We start from the raw sequence: 20,715 nt of genomic DNA on the forward strand, positions 1-20,715 counted from the left end.
ATAACAGCCAATACAGGCAAGCCCAAAATAGAAACAATATTATACACAAAGCAAAATAAATGAAGAAATATAAATAAAAACAAATAATCCACATAGGGAACACTAATATAATTGTAAAACGTTAAAGAAATACAAAAACATTAACAAGCTAGATCATCTATGAAGACAACCTATCTAGATCTTTCCGCTATTGAGAACGTGCCCTCAAGGGAGACAATGTTTATACGAAATACGTCCAAAGATTTACATACGTCATTTGCAGCGATAATAATAATAATAATAATATACTCTTGTACTTTTTTAAAACAAATTGATTTGTATCTTAAACTGTGTCGTATTTGAAACAAACGAACGCCTCATTACGCATGAAGACTTGAGTTTAAAACGTAATAAAATCAGGCCTGGCTGGGGGTAAAAGACGAGAAGTTTTTATTAGAAGGCACAAACTTGGGAGAAGGGACACGCCGGATTACAATCAACGTGCATTACCTCTTGAACGTCATAACACTGTCTCGTTATAGACTTAGTGTGAAAAGTGAAATTTGATCAGTACGCAGTGAAAATGCTGAAGGAATTAGCGTAAGCTCTGTTAGTTCATTTCTACGCTCGAAACGCTCAGGTAAGCGTTGCCTTGCAAACTACAGAGCGGCCGCCCGTCAGTCAACTGTTCGCCGCTGTCAACAGCGCCACGGTGGCCATTTTGAACACCCGCACTAGATTCGCTAATTAACCAAGTGTCAACGCTGACGCGCGCAGTGACTGGAGATTTGCTTACGGTAATGTAATTGTTGTCTTTGCTTTAGGCTTGGACTTTTTTAAGGGCAGTGGGTTACCAGGGGCGCAGAGTTCTTCACTCTTTTTACGATGTTATTGCGTACCATTGTTATACGTGACAACATCGCGGAAGTTGAAGTTGACAAAATTCTTACGACCCACGAACATGGCTAACGGTTTTGAACAAGACTTTCTCCGTCGCTGGTAGTGGCCGTGAAATTGATGGAAGTTTGGGGAGGGGGGGGGGGGGTTAGAGCAGGGTGCTGATGGGAAAACACTGAAACTAAGAGGGTGATGTCGGAGGAGAAACTTCGTATCTTAAATTACGAGTACTGTAATAAAGAGGAACGCAGAAGTTTTACTAGAGGCTGGTAGACAAGTGGGGCTGGAAGTAAATTCAGAAAAAACTAAGTACATGTTAGTATCTCGTCATCAGAAGACAGGCGGGCAAAATTATCTTAGGGTGGCTAATAAATCCTTTGAAAGGGTTACAAAGTTCAAATATTTGGGAACAACAATAACAAATCAAAATGACACTCATGAGGAAGCTAGGAGGAGATTAAATTCTGGAAATGCTTGCTACTTCTCAGTTCAAAATATTTTGTCTTCCCGTCTGATTTCAAAGAACCTGAAAATTAAAGTGTACAAAACAATAATTTTGCCCGTTGTTTTGTATGGGTGCGAAACATGGTCTCTCACTCTGAGGGAGGAACACAAATTGCAGGTGTTTGAGAATCGGGTGTTGAGGAGGATATTTGGGCCTAAGAGGGAAGCCGATGGGGCGTGGAGAAAACTGCACAATGACGAGCTTAAAAATCTGTACTGCTCCCCCAGTATTGTGAGGGTGATTAAGTCGAGAAGAATGAGATGGGCGGGACATATAGCGCGCATGAATGGGACAAGAGATGTGCACCGGGTATTGGTTGGGAAGCCTGAGGGGAAGAGACCTCTGGAGAGACCTAGACGTAGATGGGAGGATAATGTCAGGCGGGATGTATGGGAGATAGGAGTTGAAGGAAACTGGATTTTGTTGGCCCAGGACAGGGTCCGGTGGAGGGCTTTGGTTAATTCGGTGATGAACCTTCGGGTTTCGTAAGCCATCTAGTTAGTTAGTTAGTCTTTGCTGAATATTAAAAGGATGATCAAATGAGGGGTTGGATGGGAGGGGTATACAGCACGTAAGGGAGAGATGTGGAATACATGCAGAATTTCGGTCACTTGATATGGGAAATATTTAGTGAACTTCTACAACTGTTATAAAATAACAGCACTGTCGTTCGTGACGTAACAAGGTAAATGTCTGGGCTTTCAAAACGTCTGAATTAGATGTGACTAAAATCTGTTGCTTTTGTGACAAGCAATTCGAAGATGGGGCAGATAGACACTCTTCGTCACAGCAGATAATTTTAGGGTTCCGAATGGTTAACATTATATTTCTAATATTATTATTACTACCAGCACTCGTCTTTCCAAAAGTTTACTATGTCATATTTTACATATCAAGTTATAATTGTTCACCATTTATCATTAAATATGGCTGTCTTCTGGATTTTTACGCCATGTAGTCTGGTAGAACTTTACCGACGTTTCGGAGATCCTTGCTGCTTCCATCATCAGGGCGATGAGTAAATTTCTAACTTCTACATTCATCATTATGTAACCATAAATTTCATACGTCATTTGATTCTGATTTATAATCACAGATGGCATATTTTCATGGTTTTATACCCACCAACCAAGAAATTTTTAAGCAGTGCATCCAGAATTAAATAAACATTAATTTTAAAGGCATTCGATTCGTCCATTAACAGACTTCAATTACCCATAACAACAATTCCTTGCTGTTAATGCAGGAAGGTGTAAAGGCTTGTGCCCAAATCACTAAAGCACGCGTGATTGTTTAACCTCAAACCTAGCGCTCAGAGTCGAGCATAGAAGGTTTACACGAGTGTCGTATTACACGACTGCGTTGCATTGATGTAGGAATTGTTACCAGAAAACATTGGAAGAACGAAACAGTGGGGATAATTAATGAACAGATAATACTGGATAAAAGACAAATAAAGAAATGGAAGGAATAGAGAAAATGAAAGGAAAGAAAGAGAAACTGTGGAATGTCTAGAAACTGCCTTTCCACAACGGTGCTTCTCGCATGCAGGTCGATTGTTCGACTGGTCGGTCGAGCGGTCGATCTCGTAGCCTCTGTCAGTTAGCACTGCATTCAGCCGCTGAAAGTGGGCCGAGGAGAGAGGGGCTGAGGCCTCGTTCGAATCCGCCAGTAGCTGTGTTGTCGTAGTTGCGAAAGCAGGTGTGTGCAGTGCGTGCCAGGTGAAACATCATCGAGCACCGAGGCCTCCTCTCTGTCATTCTGATATGGTAATTAATTTACATTTTAGCTTACACACAGTGTTAACCGTTCAGTCAAGACCAGATAAAGTTGCTTCAAGTGATTTGTGCGCTGCTTGAAAATTAGTCCGTCATCACATTCGTCAAAATAACGGTAACCAGTACAGAAATTAACAGCCATTTTATAACACGCCAACATATTACGTTCAATAAGTGTGTTCGTCTTTGTAGTGGTTATAATTGAGTTATTTAAATTCGTTTTTATTTCCCTAGGGTATAATATAGATTACTTATAATATGGGATGATGGTGATGAACGGTGAGCAGGTAGGGATGTAGATGAAGGCAGTCGAGGCCTATTTGACTATAGCACGGAGACAGAGAAACACAGAACCGGCAAAGAAGTCGAAAATCGAATTTACAGTACTGAAGATTTGAATGGGCCTACAGTTTTCTTACGTTGGGTTCGATAAGCGTAGACTCGGTCGAATAGGGCCGGAACGTGGTATATATAAGGGTCATTCCGTGTGAAATGAAACAGTGCTGCTAACCAAGTCATCATGGAACGTGACTTCAAATATTAATTTCTTGGTAATGAGTCAAAAGTCTGCCCAAATTATTCTTTTTAAAATAGATTAAACATTTGTTTACACTTGGTAAAAGTTTCAGTTTTCTAAATGCAATTCCGTAAGTTTTTTATATATAATTTCAAAGACGCTTTTAGAGATCATAATTCCAAGACTATTGCACTTATACTATTTATAAAATTTTCATCGCTAGATTTAGAGAAAAGACTACTTCTGGGCACCAAATTTCGTATTTCTGACCTTTTAGGTAACTAAAATTTTTATTTGTGTGTTTAGACAAACGAGAAACGTAACTGGAAGATGTAAAACATTGCATTAGGATAAATGAATAATTTGTACCATATGAGAATCTGTTACGGTGGTAATATGAAGGCGGTTGGGATGGACAGGGCATGTTGCACGCACTTGCCAAGAAATGCGTACACAGTTTTAATCGGAATGTAATAAAACACTCGGGAGTCGTATGCATAGGTGAGATGATAATATTAAAATTGATATAATGAAATATGTGTGTGTGTGTGGACAGAATTGAAGGTTTTGTTGGCTCTTGTTAACACGATAATGAACATTCGGGTTTCATATAACCGTCGAATTTCTTGATAAGCTAAGCGGTTATAAATTTTACAGAAAGGACTCTGTTTCATGGAGTTACAACCAAATAAACTCACGTATAATATATTCTTATGATTAGAAAAAAAAGCCTGCTTAACGTAACCTATAAACATGTGTTGGTAGCAGTGATTAGCCATTCAGGTCAGCCAGTTTTTCTTGAGACTTCCCTTGCGAAATAAAGAAAGAATTTAAAAATTATTTATATGTCAGGGCGAGGTTAAATCTGTCTTGCAAGCATTTAAACTGTAAGACAGATTTCGCGTTTGGTGATCTGGCATTTAAGGGCTCCACACGCACTGACGGAGGTGCACGAGAAAATGTGAAATTACCCGGACGGTGATCCCGTGGATGGATACGTTGTGAGTTCAGAAAGTATGGCTTAGTCACGAAATTTCCCACCTTCAAAAACGCGAAGGTTAATTTCCTTTTTTTTTCCACAAAAGCCCGCAAACTGTTTCTATCCTGCGCCAGATTAATCCAGTTCATACCACCTCAGTTACTTCTTGAAGATCCATTTTAATATTATTTTTCCATGTACGATTACGTCTTCCAAATGATCTTTCATCTTCAGGTTTTCTTTCTAAATTAACACAAACCCATTTCACACGAAGTAACCAATTACGTAGAGCAGAGTCCTTCGTAAAACGCTAATAGTACGCTCAGCTAATCAGAAATTGGTAACCTTTTATTTAACCCAAAGGTTCATTACCGTCTTCATAAAGTCCTCCCCCCCCAATCGGCTCCTTACCTGAGCGACAAGAATCTTTTCGACACCCTCCAACCGTATTTATGTGTTATTCATTTTAATATTATCTTCCAATTTAAGACTGTGCCTTCATGTCCCTCGTTCCATACAGGTGAATTCTCGATTGCTTTGTTTTTCCTTCTTCAGATTCATTCTTCGCTGAAGTGTTATCGAATTGTAGGAGAAGCCCCGTTATAATAATAATATCCTGTTCGTCTGTACAGGCCTGAGGGCAGTTAACGCACTGCTGGGCGTTTAAATGCATGTTGAAATATGTGAAGGTAGCGAATCCTGGCGAAACAAATTCACGTGATCTCGATTAAAGAAAACACTTTTAAGCGATGTCCCTAAACAATGCAATTTCCCCCCCTCCCCCTCATACTTTATTGTATTATCTGTGAAGGTTCTGTGACAAAACAAAAGAAAGAAGAATTAGTGTAGTTCCGATTATCGTCCAGAGAGTGCACTGAAGTGTCATTCGTCCTTGGTAGTTTAAAATGAGACACTGAAAATGCTTCGTGACAAATCAGATAGCTTGAGCTTTCTGTTTAAGTTCGATGTCACATAAACAGTTATTATACTTGCTTATCGAACTTTTTTTTCCAATTACAATACCTGGTATTTGGTTCCGGCAAAGATATTCCTCAGTTTATATAAAAAAGTTTATCCACTTTCTCCCGGACACACTCGCTCAGACCCACAAGGCATGCATTGATCTAGAAACCTACTGTAACTATCCACCACAGGTATTTTGTCCTCAGCATTTTCCTTTTCTTTTGTTTTCTCATATGAAAAATAACAAAACCAAAGTTCCTTGCTGCTCGGTGCAAAATTGCTCTAGAAGCAGCGCCATGATCGGGAAATCTCGCAACTTATTCGTGACATATACTATCTGTAAAAAAAACATTGAAATTAAAATAAAAAAATGTTAATTGTTAGAAATATCCACTGCGTTCAGTGATGCGTGTATTCACTCATTTCCTCATGTTTATGTAACCCGGTGAAGAATTTCTTTGGCGTGTAAACTTTTCACGAGACGAGATAATGTCGATTTCTTTTGCACAGAAGAAAATAAATGTATCCGTAAACGTATTCTGGCAAGAACAAGATGCCAAGTACTTTTCGACAATGAAATTCATCCTCGCATTTCGATTGTTGGAAATTGTTGTTAACCTCTCATCGCCTTTAATTTCTGAGGTTAACAACGCATGGAGCTTTACATCTGCGACGCTTGTACGCCACCATGACGTTCTGCTTAAAGATCATTACTAGAGTATAAGTGAATTTTGATTGAGGGGTGAGCAGGGCCAATGTTTAACAACGCCTTTCTAGCTGTCGAAAGATAGGAGAATTACATTCTTCAGGTTCGAACGTAACGGTCAGGTGACTGTTTCATATTTGGGAGGTCTTGGTTTCGAATCACGGCTTGGACCGGCTACTTGATAGAGGTCTTCGTGATTTTTCTCAGTCACTTTAGAAACTGGCGGGGTACCACCGTAAATTAGGCCTCGAAATTCAGTCATTTTGAAAAGGGCCTTGTTCCGTCTTTGTCTAGAAGTCTACGATGAGTTATGAACGTTTACGTATTCTACGCACACAGATACAACTTCCGTCAAACAGAATACGTCATTCGCCGCACTAACGAGGCACGCCGAATGCTCGCTCACCGCTTGACACCGTTTTTGAAAGCCCGTTTGTACGGTGAACTGACGCTCATGACACCTAGCGGTTGTGCGAGTAAATGAACATAGAGACCGAGCGAGAAGTTCTGACACATGCGCAAAGGACTGATTTTGGTCGTACGAGATGGACCCGTCCAAAGCACGCGCTAGAGGGGTGTCAGCTTCAGTTGGTGTGTAGCTCTAGCCGTGTTTAGATCGGTGCGTCACCGCAGCTGAGTCTGTGCGACCCCCTCTACTACTGAACTCCCCTCTCTCGGCTTACACATCGCGTATTTAGAGGCCATCACTGCTCGCGCGACCTCTACAAGCGTTCATTTTTATCACGTCGTTTTGAATCTGGGTTGGTATCAGAGACGTCACAAATAGGCAAAGTGAGTGAATGTCACAGGCAGGCAGCTTACGATTTACAACATGACTTAAATCCGAGATCAAAAGGATCTTTTCTAGTGCGAAATGTTTAAAATATATAACCAGCCGTGCGTGTAGCGTTCTAAGGGGCATCAGTCTTGCTTGGAATTAGGAAGAAAACATCCAACCGAATGATATTTTCGTGGTTTTGTTTAGGTGCAACACATGAATATAGATTTAAAGAGAGGAAACGAGCTTCGCAATGTTGTTCACATCCATGTTTCAGCCGATAGAGCGAAAGCCGTACCGCAAAGAAAATAACATTGCGCCGTTACAAATAGAAACTGGTTAATGAGAATTATACAAAACTCGTAAACACAAAATGCAGAGTTGCTGGATGTTTTCGCAGCTGGTGCATATAATTGCCACTTAGCTTTAAATGGACAAACCGTTATCACGACAAAATGTATAAAAATTGTCTCATTGTTGTTGGTAAATACGCCTAATTTCAAAAAGTAACAAAGCTTCACTTGGCTAACAAGCATAGTAAAATAATTCACTGCAATTAACTACTTCTATGATTGCATCTGATGACTAGCAACAGTCTTTTGGTTCTGGCTTAAACAATAGAAACAAGGATACGATATTGTAAAGCTCACTTCAAAAACATGGCTAATTTTCTCGCTCTAGCATCAGTGAAGATATCAATAACGTCGTCAGTTTAACTGTCAAGGTTTGCGGATGTAATGTCCAAGTTGGAAGTGTGTTCGTGGTTTTACGCTGGCCGAATATAGTCCTTTATAAGTTTGGGTTTGCTAAAACTGCACTCACAAGAAACTAAACATTTATCATAAACTAAGCTTCCCTAACCGAAAATAAACAATTCAAACCTAACATGTCTTGATTAGCCCTGACGGACCTAACCTAAATGAACATAATTTAAACTAACGCGTCCTAACCTGTGCCAACAAAAGCAAGCCAATTATGTCCTCATGCGTTCTTTGCAACTTGCATTTTGAAGCATTATACAGCCCTCACAAGACATATATTTTTCAACTTATTATTTTCCTCGCCTCAATTAACATACCACACGAAAAATTCAACATAATCTAACCTAACCTAACCTAATCTAACCTAACCTAACGTAACCAAACTCTCCTAAAATAATCTAACCTAACCTAACCTAATCTAACGTAACCAAACTCTCCTAACCTAACCTAATCTAACGTAACCAAACTCTCCTAACCTAATCTAACCTAACGTAACCAAACTCTCCTAACCTAATCTAACCTAACCTAACGTAACCAAACTCTCCTAACCTAATCTAACCTAACCTAATCTAACGTAACCTAACCTAACGTAACCTAACCTAACGTAACCTAACCTAACGTAACCAAACTCTCCTAATCTAACCTAACCTAACCTAACCTAATCTAACGTAACCTAACGTAACCTAATCTAACCTAACGTAACCAAACTCTCCTAACCTAATCTAACCTAACCTAATCTAACCTAACCTAATCTAACCTAACCTAATCTAACCTAATCTAACCTAACCTAATCTAACCTAACCTAATCTAACCTAACCTCTCTCTCCTCTTTATCGGCCTATCCACCGGCCTGGGAAATGGTCATAAAGATAGGCCCCCCACATGACGATGTAATGTGGGGGTTCCCCGTCTTGTTGGTACAGCATGTCCAGATCTACAAGCAGCTGACGAAAGGCGAGAACAAATCACTTTTATAAAATGCATACACACATCTTTCTGGGACATCTGTGTCTTCGTATATGAGCAGAGAAAGACTGCAAAATGTTTCAGACAAAAGCTGCAGCCTTTAAGAATTTAAATCCCTGTCGGAACTATGTGTACCGCCCATAAATACAAATTGCAGTTGCGGGTTTCGTAAGATTCTCACTGTAATCGACGATCATTTCCTTTAACAGCTTTAAGAAGTGTTGTTTTCTTTGCGGTACGGACTGAATTCTTAAATAATATTACACGAGCTTCGGCTTCAAAGGATAAATACGATATTATGAAATGCGTTTGTTACAGACTTTCACTACTGGAAATTTGGGCCACTTCAGAGATCAGTGGTACCAACAAAGCGGCGCATATCATATCTTAATTTATTGTTCTTAGAATAGCACTGGTAAGGCACTGATTTCTAATATCCATGATGAACAGCTGTTTTGAATACGACTATAATTCTGATCAGAATTAACAATAAGTTATCATCCTTTGGCTTTCGAGTGTGAGCTCTGTTTAATGTTGAGTATTAACGTTTCGACTAACAATGTAGTTGTCATGTTCAGGGTGATTCAAACTCGCCACCTACTGCCTGCCATTTTCAAGCTCCCAGAATTCACCCTGAAGATGGCAACTACATTGTTAGCCGAAACGTTGGTTAATACTCAATGTTCGACGCTGCTTATACCCACGATCTTCATGAAAGGCTAAACTAAATAATACGAAATTTTCACAAGACGCCTCTGTAAATCTGATTACGACAACACGCCGTTAAACAGAGACGTCGAGTCAGCTATCCCGCACACCCCATCCATACCAACCCACTAGCTATTACCACGACGATGTATCAACTACAGCAGTTATTTAATGTCATATTATGGCATGAACTCTAAAATGAACGCCACGGAAGCGATCAAGTACCATCTGTGTTTTTGCTTGGGGGGACTGAGGAAAACCATGAAAACACCAATGAGGATAGTCAATCTCTGGATCGAGATTTGAAAACGACGTTCGGCTGTGTATAGAAATTTAATCAGAAAGCTTACAGAATCGGTTGAGGTGTCATTCTGTAGCAAAATAAATCAAGTTTGACTCACGTTGTGCTTTAGTACCGAATTCCGTCACCTCGAGCGCAAGCGGAAGTGCATTTGAAAATGGCTCGAAAAATTTCTCATACCACAGTTAGACGAAGATGACCAAAAATGACGCATTCACTTCCAGCAAGACGGCGCAACATCTCAGTACCTCACAGAAGTCTGATATTTCCTCAATAACCGTTTCCCAGGTCGGTGGATTGGTCGAACAGGGTCGATAACATGGCCACCTCGTTCTCAAGATTTTTTCTTGTGGGGTTTCATTAAAGATCGTGTGTTTGTTCCACCCTTACCTGCCAATCTCACTGAGCTCAAAGCTCGAATCACCGCCGCAGTTGCAGAAGTGACACCGGATATGCTAGATCGTTTTTGGCAAGAAATTGATTTCAGGTGGGATGTCTGCAGTATCACCAATAGCAATCACATCGAACTAAATTACTGTTTGAGGTAAAACTTGATTTGTTTTGCTACAAAATGACACCTCAACCGATTCTATAAGCCTTCTGAATAAATTTCTATACACTTTCAAAGTTGTAAAGTCCTTTTTGAATCACCCTGTATATCTAACAAATAAACTGACGTAGTGGGAAAGCTAGACTCGCTTATGTGAGACTTGGCGATAGGTTGTAGGGTGGATCGTTAATACAGCTAATTTTAATCCACTTTCAAGTGGTACTTGGTTCGTTTCCTGTCATCGCTTGAAAAAAAAATCACAGGGGTACTTTGCGAAAAAAGCTGTAATAAATCAGTGGTTAGGTGTAAGAGTCTACCTACTCATTTCGGACACAAATCCAAAAATCAGTCAGACGCAGAGCGTAAACATAATTTTAAGGGACTCATCACACCAAAGTTCCACGAAGGATTTTTGGGATTCTATAGAAATGGAATTTATCTTTTCACTGATTACAACTACAAATACATTTCAGTTCCATTCATGTTGAGAAATAAGTAACTCTTAAAATTAAGTAGGATTTGAGGTTTTCACGGCGGTGAATTCTAATATGGCTGACTTTCGAGTTGTAGCGCCGTGTGGTCTGGTAGAAGTTTATCGACGTTTCAGAGGTCCTTGCTGAGTCTATCGTTGGTAAATTTCTTCCAGACTACACGGCGCTTCAACCCAGAAGACAACCATTTTCGAAGTCTTATAATTGCTCTCAGAACGTGATAATCATTTTCTTGATGATAATCAAGTTGACACATATTTATATGCGTTGATAAAGGTTCTTTTAGGGTGCCATCTTTTTCATGAATTCCCAAACTTTGTGAAACAATTGAAGAAAGGTTGCATATGGATCTTGAGGAGAGGTTTATGGTCTCTTGAGTCTGTCTGTCTGCTCAAGTTTTTAAAACGCGTTGCGTTTTAAAATCTTGTGTAAGAAACTAAACCAACCCCCCTTCCCTTCGGGAGGATTGGTTGCGTTTTAAATTCTTGTGTAAGACACTAAACTAAGCCCCCCTTCGGGGGGGGGGGGTAGTTTAGTGTGTTACACAAGTCATTTGTTTACTCGGCATTGTTGTGTTGGTACAACAATGCCGAGTAAACAAATATAACGTGACATTGTTTGATGACGTCATTTTTGACAACGACAAATCACAAATTTTTATGGTAGAGAAGATTATATAATTTATTCCCACATCGAAGACAAAAGTCCTAACCATGAAAGGAAAAGAAGGGCAAGAATAATAATAAATAATTATACAGTCGAAAAAGTTAGAATTTAATTGTTTAGCTCGCCAGTTTGGCAGTAACAGAAATTTGGGTATACAGAATAAATTACAAAGTTTTAATTACATTATGGAACTATTAAACGTACACTACTTTATAAATCCCAACAGGAAATAATACCAAAAATTCTACAAAATAATGGCCATAACATCACTTCTTCATGGCAGTGCATGCTTCAACCTGGCTAAAACAGCTGTAGGTAGCGCGAGCAGTGGTGGCCTCTAAATACGCGATGTGTAAGCCGAGAGAGGGGAGTTCAGTAGTAGTGGGGGGTCGCACAGCGTCAGCTGCGGTGGCGCACCGAACTAAACACGGCTAGAGCTACACAACAACTGAAGCTGACACCCCTCTAGCGCGTGCTTCGGACGGGTCCATCTCGTAAGACCAAAATCAGTCCTTTGCGCATGTGCAAACATTTCTCGCGCGACCTCTACAACAAATTGAAGCTGCTGAAATGAGGTTTCAGACACCAGAGGAGAGTTACCGAAGAACATATCAAATGAGAAGTGACTACGTCAGACAGGAACTAATACATTCGACATGAGCGGAAGAGAATCAGACAAATGTAAACAGAATTACTGTGAACACACGTCGATAATGAATACCAACTGTTCGAATTCCTCGGACATTATTGGATTACTATCGAAAAGTAAGAACATTTAAGAGATGGAGGGACCAGTTGGACTGATGGTGGATCAGAGCGGGCCAAAAGATCCAATCTTTGTAGATGATAATGATAAAGTTGATGATAAAACTTTTAAATGAGGCGCCATTACGTAAACCAGAACTCAATATGAACAACACAATGAATCTGGGATATTCTACAAGACTTTTGTAGTCTTTCCTCTTATAACTACAGAATTGTGCACGTTCAAGTACATTTGATAAATAAAACTGTGTACGCACAACAGTCTTCCAATGCAAACACATTGAGGATGTTACCACAGCGGTAATGCAACTGACTATCAAATTCTTTAACTGATGTCTGTAGGTTTTTTGCATTTTCTAACGACCACATCCACTCTGATTCATAATAATCTTCCAATATTTCATTTTGCACTGCGTATTCTCAGGAGTTAATACAGCATTGTCTTATACACACTCCTTTTACTCTGTCAATGAATTCATGTTCTTTACAAATAAGTGATAAAATTTTCTTATGTGTAATGGGCAGATCTATTTGTAGCTTATCATTTCTTTAGGTTAATCCTTTGTTTTGTATTATGTGAAATTTATATAATAGTATGAATTGTACTTTATAATATATATTGTATTATTATTATTAATATTATTATTATTATTATCCCATCTCTTCACCACTTTATGGGGTATGTACTTCTATGTACCCGAGACAGACCTTGTCCCTAAGGTACATAGGGCAGCAGCTATTTCCGGGATACATTTTGTTTTTAATATGTATTACATGTATTATATTATTTTATTTTAATTATTATCCTATTCTCATCTGACTGTCTTATGGATCCATGGAATGTAAATAAATAAATAAATTATTATTGTTATTATTATATGTTTTTGAACTTCTGAAACATATTTTGAAATAAAAAACACGTTTAAAATATTTTGAAGCGAAGACAACAAATTTGTGACCAAAATTCTAAATGATTCATAAATGAATAGGTCAGAGAACCTATTTAATGATAGATGAAGAAGTCAACAAGAAATTCTTTATTAAATTATAAGCAAAACATATATATATATATATATATATATATATATATATATATATATATATAAACAATAACCACAGTAGGTCCCAAAAAGATGAATACACATAATACGGAATATTAACCTTGTTATCAATCTCCTCGTGTTTTGTTTTCGAGGAGAACATAAAAGTGGCCATTTTGAACACTAAACTAGATTCGCTAATGCACCAAGAACTACTGCTGATGTACCTAAGTAATATTGTAGTTTGTTAAAATGTATATTTTTATTTATTGAATGTTTGTATATATACGTCTTTTTGGGACACCTGTGGATCAATTCTTTGCCGGGCACAGTGATTGCCCAGTCTGGGGGTTTGGTCAGTTATCACTCGTCCAAGGAGTCTTACCAAACGTCTAAATAGATTGAAACAGCTCGCATGTGTGAGGAGTTAAGGTCCTTTAAGGACTGTAGAGCCACAAATTCTATATACACAGTAGGAAAGTAAGGATAAAGGATTAGAAATATGTTTGGATCTAAGAAATATATACAGAACCAAGCGTTATGAAGGAACAAAACACTGGATGGAGAATGAAGCTTCATAATTTATACTTTTCATCAAATATTGTTCCATCGATTAAATCAAGAAGGATGAGATCGTATTACACACAGAACACGTGTTGGAAATGAGAACGTATACAAAATTTAGTCAGGAAACTTAATAGAAGATACAGATTTTGAGATTAGTTTTATGGGAGAATAATATTAAACTAGTTCTTAAGGAAACAGTGTAAAGTTGATGACTGAGTTGAACTGCCTTAAGATATTATTCAGTGGTGGGTTTCTGTAAAAATAATGCTGACATTTTAGGTTATGTAAGAACATTTGATTTTACCAGACGATTTCAAAATGCTCAGTAGATCCTGTACAGTTGGGTTAACATTTAAATGTTTGTAGGCAACTGCATATAAGTACGAGTTCTTCAGTCTATGTAGTGTAATGACGTAGTGTTCTCTGTTTTAGACCCTGATCTGTTTTTGCATTATTGGGGCTCTCTTCTTGACTGCAAGAGCAGAAGAGACTTCATTTACTGAACCAACAGCTTCAGGACAGGATCACACAACAGAAGACACCAATTATGTACCTGAACCATATATCGAAAATGAAACCCAAAATGAACCACTACATGAAGCATTAGCAGGTTCTTACGATGATGGACCAACAGAATCAAAAAATGAGGACTTTAATGAAATAGATAATTATCCTTTAACGGTCGCAGATGTTAATAGAACCATCGAAGAAGTTGAAGAAATCTTAGCAGTTAATCCTGAACTGCCGCGGCTCTCAAGAAGTGAAATATTTGAAATTCTGAACAACATCACGAGTCAGGATCAGACTCTGGTACCAGCAGGAGAATCTGAAAGCATCAATGGTTTACAGCCACAAAACTACAAAACACATGAGGAATATTTAAGGGCTATGAGAGCTTTGATGCTAGTGATGCCTTACAATGCTAAGAATCTCAGCGAAACAAAAATTCAAGAATTATACACAAAGGCACCGATAATACAGTTCATTGAAGACAACTCAAAAGAAGTTGTCACTACAGTCAGGACAAAATTTAATCCTTCAGTAACAACAATATCTGCTTCAACCACTACTGAACAGTCAGAGTTTAATGAACAGCATTTTCAACAAGAAAAAGAACGTCCAGACAATCATGAAGTTTATCATAAACCTTATGACACACAATTCATACATCCCGATACAAATTACAATTATGAAACAGAAACACAGCACACGACATTAACAACTGAACAGAGTTCAACAACAAAGAGATTTAAGCACAACTATCATCGTCGAAGACGTCCGACAACTTCAACGCCAGACCCAGAACAGTTCATCAGTCAGCATTACATAACAACAAAGTTATCTCCAAGTGATCAGCCTGTAACAACAGTGTATCCAGAAAGAATTAGTAATTACAAGACGACAGATCATTATTATCAATCAGCCAAGCTATCAACATTACAACAGGCTGTAACTACAGTCTATCCAGAAATGATAAATCTACAAGAAGGCAATACGTCACCCGATCATATTAATCTGGGCTACAACGTACAACTCCAGTCGTCATTACAAAATAAAACTCAGCTTCCCAATGGACTCAGGCCAAACCCAAGCCAAACGAGAACTAAACCAGCTAGCACAATAACTACCGATGAACCGCTTTCATCTCCAGAACCAACAGGCATTGGACTTGACTTACCCCACGACATGAAAAATCTGCTAACATCTTTCAATGTGGAAGATCATCTATCAGATCCTGAACCTTTAGTCCATAACACATCAGATAAAGTCATCATGTTTGTGACGCCACCAACAGCTGATCCTCTTCCAGAATCAACCAAACTTAGTAGTCACTATTCCGCTAGTGAACTAACATTTGGAAAAACTACAACAGAAAAGACAGTCATGCGCGATGATGTTAAGGAACTGCTTGCATCCATAGGACTCTTTCCAGACAAAGAGAGACAAGAAACTGTACCAACGACAACTTCTACAACAACTGCGATGCCAGATGTAGCAGCAGCAGCAGAATCTCTGTCATCCGAAATGAAAGATCTCCTGATATCTTTTGGGCTCCTCCCATCAGAAAATGATATTCGCCAGGCCTCGTACCAAGAATCGGCAACCGAGGGCCCTGCACAAGCCTATGATCAGCAGGCAGCAAGCCCAGTTGTCGATCCGAGTTCATACCTCAGTTTCAAGCCGCTCCCTCTTGCAGAAAATGAAAGCAAAGAAGATGATGAAGACAAGTATCTGATGAGTAGCGACATGAAACAGTTCCTTGCATCTTTTGGCCTGGTTTCTACATCTGATTCTGATGAAGGTTATCCAAGTAGAGGAAGCTTTACTGAGCATGGTGATGTCCATGGATTTAGATCACAAAAATCACTTAAAATGGAAGCACAATCATTGAAAAATAGCAGCGATAACATTGCTGATGAAGAACCTGCTCATGCGTTTAAGTCTAATGAAACTATGCCTCATATCAACATGGATATTTTGACTGATGAAATGAAAGAAATTTTAGGAAATCTTGGGTTTCTTCCTAATACAAACTTCACAACTGCTCTATCCAAGAAGAAGACAAATAGTTTTGAAGGCCATGTTTTTAATCCCTCAGTTCATTTGGCATCACTCAATCTGACAGATCTGGAAGCACAGAGACTCACAAAACTCTTGGACACCATCAAAAAGCTGATGAAGGATAATGGAACGATCACTCAAGATGAGATCGATGCCCTGAATGCGTCGATCTCCTTCATTCTTCCACCGGTCCAACGCAGCAATGAAACGGTGACTTCTGAGGGAGACGTAGCCAATGTTCTACCGGTACTGTTTGTGCCAAAGAAACAGACCAATAAGTCATTGTCTCTTGGTAACATAAAAGATGTGCCTGACCCACTGTCTCTAGAAGAGTTGCTGTTAGTACCAGCAGACATAAAAAATGAAATTAAACGCCAGCAGTCAAATAATGGAACCTCCAACAGTTCCACTGCAGAAAGTACACAAGATCCAGGGCCATCATTAACAGATCTTGCAGATTCATTTGGTGGTGGTGAAACTGCATCCGCTGATACCAGTGTGGTTGATGCGTTACCAGCAAAGAGGCCAAATGGACTTTATTTTCTTCTTGATTGGAACACTTTCTTGGATGTTGGCGATGATCTAACTGGTAGGAAAGTAAATTTGGGTTTTAATCCCAGAGTTGGTAATAGTAGGGATTTTCTACCTGTGACAGTCCCATGACGGTGCTTGATTCAGAACTCGCATCAGTATAATGTAAAAATCCTCAGACTGTAATAGCAGTTTATAAATTTTCATTCTTGAATGATAAAAATGTTTGGGTGGGAAAGTTTGCTGTTATTTTGGAAAAACTGGCTGTCTCCATCTTCGAGGTAAAGCACCAGCTATTATAGTTTTGGCCAATGGGGACCTAAGAATGCCAGAGTGCAAACTTCTGTGCTGTTTGTGGCATGAACTGTAAATATTGCAGAAGGCCATTTATTCGGATCATCTTGAAGATGGTGACAGGTTTTACAAAGTGACGTCACGCAATAATTAAAAAAATGATTAGCCCAATATGAGATCTTTCGAACATGTCGATGGTAATGCAGATTAAATTAACAGCAGAAACATTTCTGAGGGACTTACTTTTAAGTGATGTATACATTAAAATTATAAGGGTCTTGAATTATTCACACAAGTTTCTATTCACTAACAGAATCGAGAATGGAAGTGCAAATAATTGTTTTTGAATGAGGAATAGGGCATCTACATGCTGCCACCTAGAATGAAGTCATATTTCTCAAACCTTAATGATATTTCCAAATGACAGATGCAAACTTAAGTTTGCGCCATACAAGGATGCTATACAAATCCAAAAGGAAATCATTAGTTGAAAGAGAAGATAATGTATCAGATGAAACCAACCATTTTTTGAAATCTCGAGAATACGTACAGTCATTGAGCTTACATGGAGTCCAACAGAAATACAAGATCTTTAGATGACTGGTAACTAAAATAAGATTAAGACGTGATTCATACCTCAAGTTAATACTGATGATTTATGAAAAAGTAATAGGAAATCTCACAAATGTTCAAAACATTTTTATTTCCCTAACCTTCAGAAAACGTGACCAAGGAACAGGGAAATTTTTTCGTTATTTTAGTTTTTTAGTTTACTTCAAATTATAATATGACAAGATTATAAGACTACAGAATTATATTGTATTTATATAAGATTATGGTAAAATTCAACAACGCGTTGATATACAAGTGAAATAAGACACAAAGTTTATACATAATTCTTTATATACGTGCATTGTTCCATTCCTGATGTGTAAGATATTTTAATTTGTTACCTTCAGTTAAATGCAGAATTTTGCGTCTTTAGTATCACTCGCATATACGACACAAGCTGTCGTTTTGAAAGGGGAATGGGCAGGATATTGTAGGTGTTCTTCATGCACAATAAAGTGTTAAAAATATTTTTGGTTCCCCATGGCAATGGAGGTTATTACAATCACTTCCATGACGAGGACTCCCATATCACTATTCATAAGCATCTTCATATTTCTTCTATTTATCACTGTGATCTAAGCAGTTCATGCAGCATTGTTAAATATCTGACACTATTTATTCTGTTCTTATGAAGAATCCAATTTTTCTGTATAAAATCTGACCGTCTCAGGTAAAAATTTCTAAGCGTCAACTGTCTTCCTAAATTCAAAGTGTCAAACTATATAAAATAAACTTAAGAACTGTGATTAATTGAAACTCGTGATTAACAATGAATGCTCAATAATGCAGTGAGTTTCTTTACGGATTGTACGTAAAGTTACTGTGAAAGTAATATTAAGTATGAGATTTGAGGTTATTACGGCAGCTAAAAATGTGGGTTATGTTCTTCTGGGTTGTGACACTGTATACTCTTGTGGATCATTATCAGCATTGTGGAGAAATGTTTTGCCTCAATTTTCAGAGTATATTTCATAAAACATAACATATGTTTCTCTTAAATATTGCAAACCAACCTAAAAGACTACAAGACATCACAACCCACAATACTACAATCCATGTATATATATTACTTATGTATTTTATATGTTTAATATGTTTTTATGTCAAATATATTTGTGTTTAATATAAATTATGTAGTTCATTATTTAATTTCCTACCCAGAAGAAAACCAAACACAGAATGTAATAATCATATTGAAGAATAGCCATCTCACTGAATATCACAATGTAGCATTATTACTCCTTCATATTCAGGAGTTCTGGGTTTAAATCTCGGTTTATACTGTGTTTATACTGAGGTTTGTGTTTTTCCTAGTGCCCTCCTTCATGATTGATTGTTTTAAAAAGGCAACCCACATAACTTACATTGCACCGTAAGTTCTGTAGAACATTATGTCACTCTGCCTTCAAGCAAGTCTCGCAGGGCACAAATTCTGTGACATTCTGAAATTTATCTTACGATCTAGGTAATTCATTTTATTTTATTCTCTGAGCTTAGGTGATGGACAGATTATTCATAGTATGAAGATGGCTGTCTTATGGGTTGTTAAGTAACTAACTAGATGGCTTACGGAACCCGAAGGTTCATCACCGAATTAACCAAAGCCCTCCACCGGACCCTGTCCTGGGCCAACAAAATCCATTCTCCTTTAACTCCTATCTCCCATAGATCCCGTCTGAGATTATCCTCCCATCTACGTCTAGGTCTCCCGAGCAGTCTCTTCCCCTCAGACTTCCCAACCAATACCCGGTGCACACCTCACATCCATACAAAACAACAGGCAAAATTATTGTTTTGTATATTTTAATCTTTAGGTTCTTAGAAATCGGACAGGAAGACAAAAATATTTTGAACTAAGAAGTAGCAAGCATTTATGGAATTTAGTCTCCTCTTCTGGGTTTTTATAACAAGTAATCTGGTAGAAGTTTACCAAAGTTTCAGAGATGCTTGTTGCCTCCAACATCAGGAAAACGTCTACCAGAGTATCACAGCACAATCCAGAAGATGACTATCTTCACCTTCATAGCATTTCTCTGTTTAAAAATGCACTGCAAAATTACAAATGCTTCAACAAAAGAGGTTAATGTGCACAATGTTGCTGTAACTGGGCAGCTACGTTACCCTCTACCATGAAGTAGGTTTTAAGAACTGGTTGCAAAAATGGATTAACAGGTTAGGAATGAGGAAGAGGTTTCTTGCCCACTGAGAGACACATTCATGAAGAGAGTGAGCAGGTGCATATATGTAAAGTCCAATACCTACATAGTAGGCATCGAGGTCAAATGATTAGCACTCCTTCATATGTAGGATGTCCCAGGTTTGAATATCAACAGAAACCGTCAATCTTGACAGGTTTTGTTTTTTCTTTCAGTTCTCTCAAATAAATAGCAAAATATACCTTGACTGCAGGCTTTTCACATCCTTTCAAATTAATTATTCAGATCTGACCACTCCATGCTACAACACTTTAGAAGTGTCATTAAATGATCAGAAATAAGTCGCTACTTTCAAATCATGGTGTTCCTACAGTCCAATCCATCACTTCCATGAAATTATTTTGATTTTATAGTATATATATTAGTCCTTTGAGATGCTGAAATCAAGACAGTGCTTACATGTTTCTGCTTATCTAAATCCACTGTTTCTGACTTTAAGCGTTAGGATGCATTTTTGAATCTCTTCAATTCTAACCTCACTTTCACAATGTAAACAAGGCTCTTGAAGCTGATTTAGTGATACATCCATTATATTTAGGATGGAGAAAATACCACTGTCAGAAATTTGGATGTGCTGGTTTAA

The 20,715-nt window shown here is 38.3% G+C and overlaps 1 protein-coding gene across 1 annotated transcript; it reads left to right on the plus strand.

Annotated features, from left to right (window-relative positions):
• Positions 1-3,021: 3,021 nt before the first annotated feature.
• On the plus strand, positions 3,022-19,045 carry LOC110834251 (uncharacterized). Its single transcript, XM_022073203.2, has 2 exons — positions 3,022-3,150; positions 14,350-19,045. The coding sequence occupies exons 1-2, from the start codon at positions 3,148-3,150 to the stop codon at positions 17,140-17,142; spliced, it is 2,796 nt and encodes a 931-aa protein (XP_021928895.2). The 5' UTR covers positions 3,022-3,147; the 3' UTR covers positions 17,143-19,045.
• Positions 19,046-20,715: the final 1,670 nt, after the last annotated feature.

This window comes from Zootermopsis nevadensis, unplaced genomic scaffold (genome assembly GCF_977971745.1).
Source record: "Zootermopsis nevadensis isolate Lab colony 2312 unplaced genomic scaffold, Znev_1.0 Znev_ptg000025l, whole genome shotgun sequence".
NCBI classification, from domain to species: domain Eukaryota; kingdom Metazoa; phylum Arthropoda; class Insecta; order Blattodea; family Termopsidae; genus Zootermopsis; species Zootermopsis nevadensis.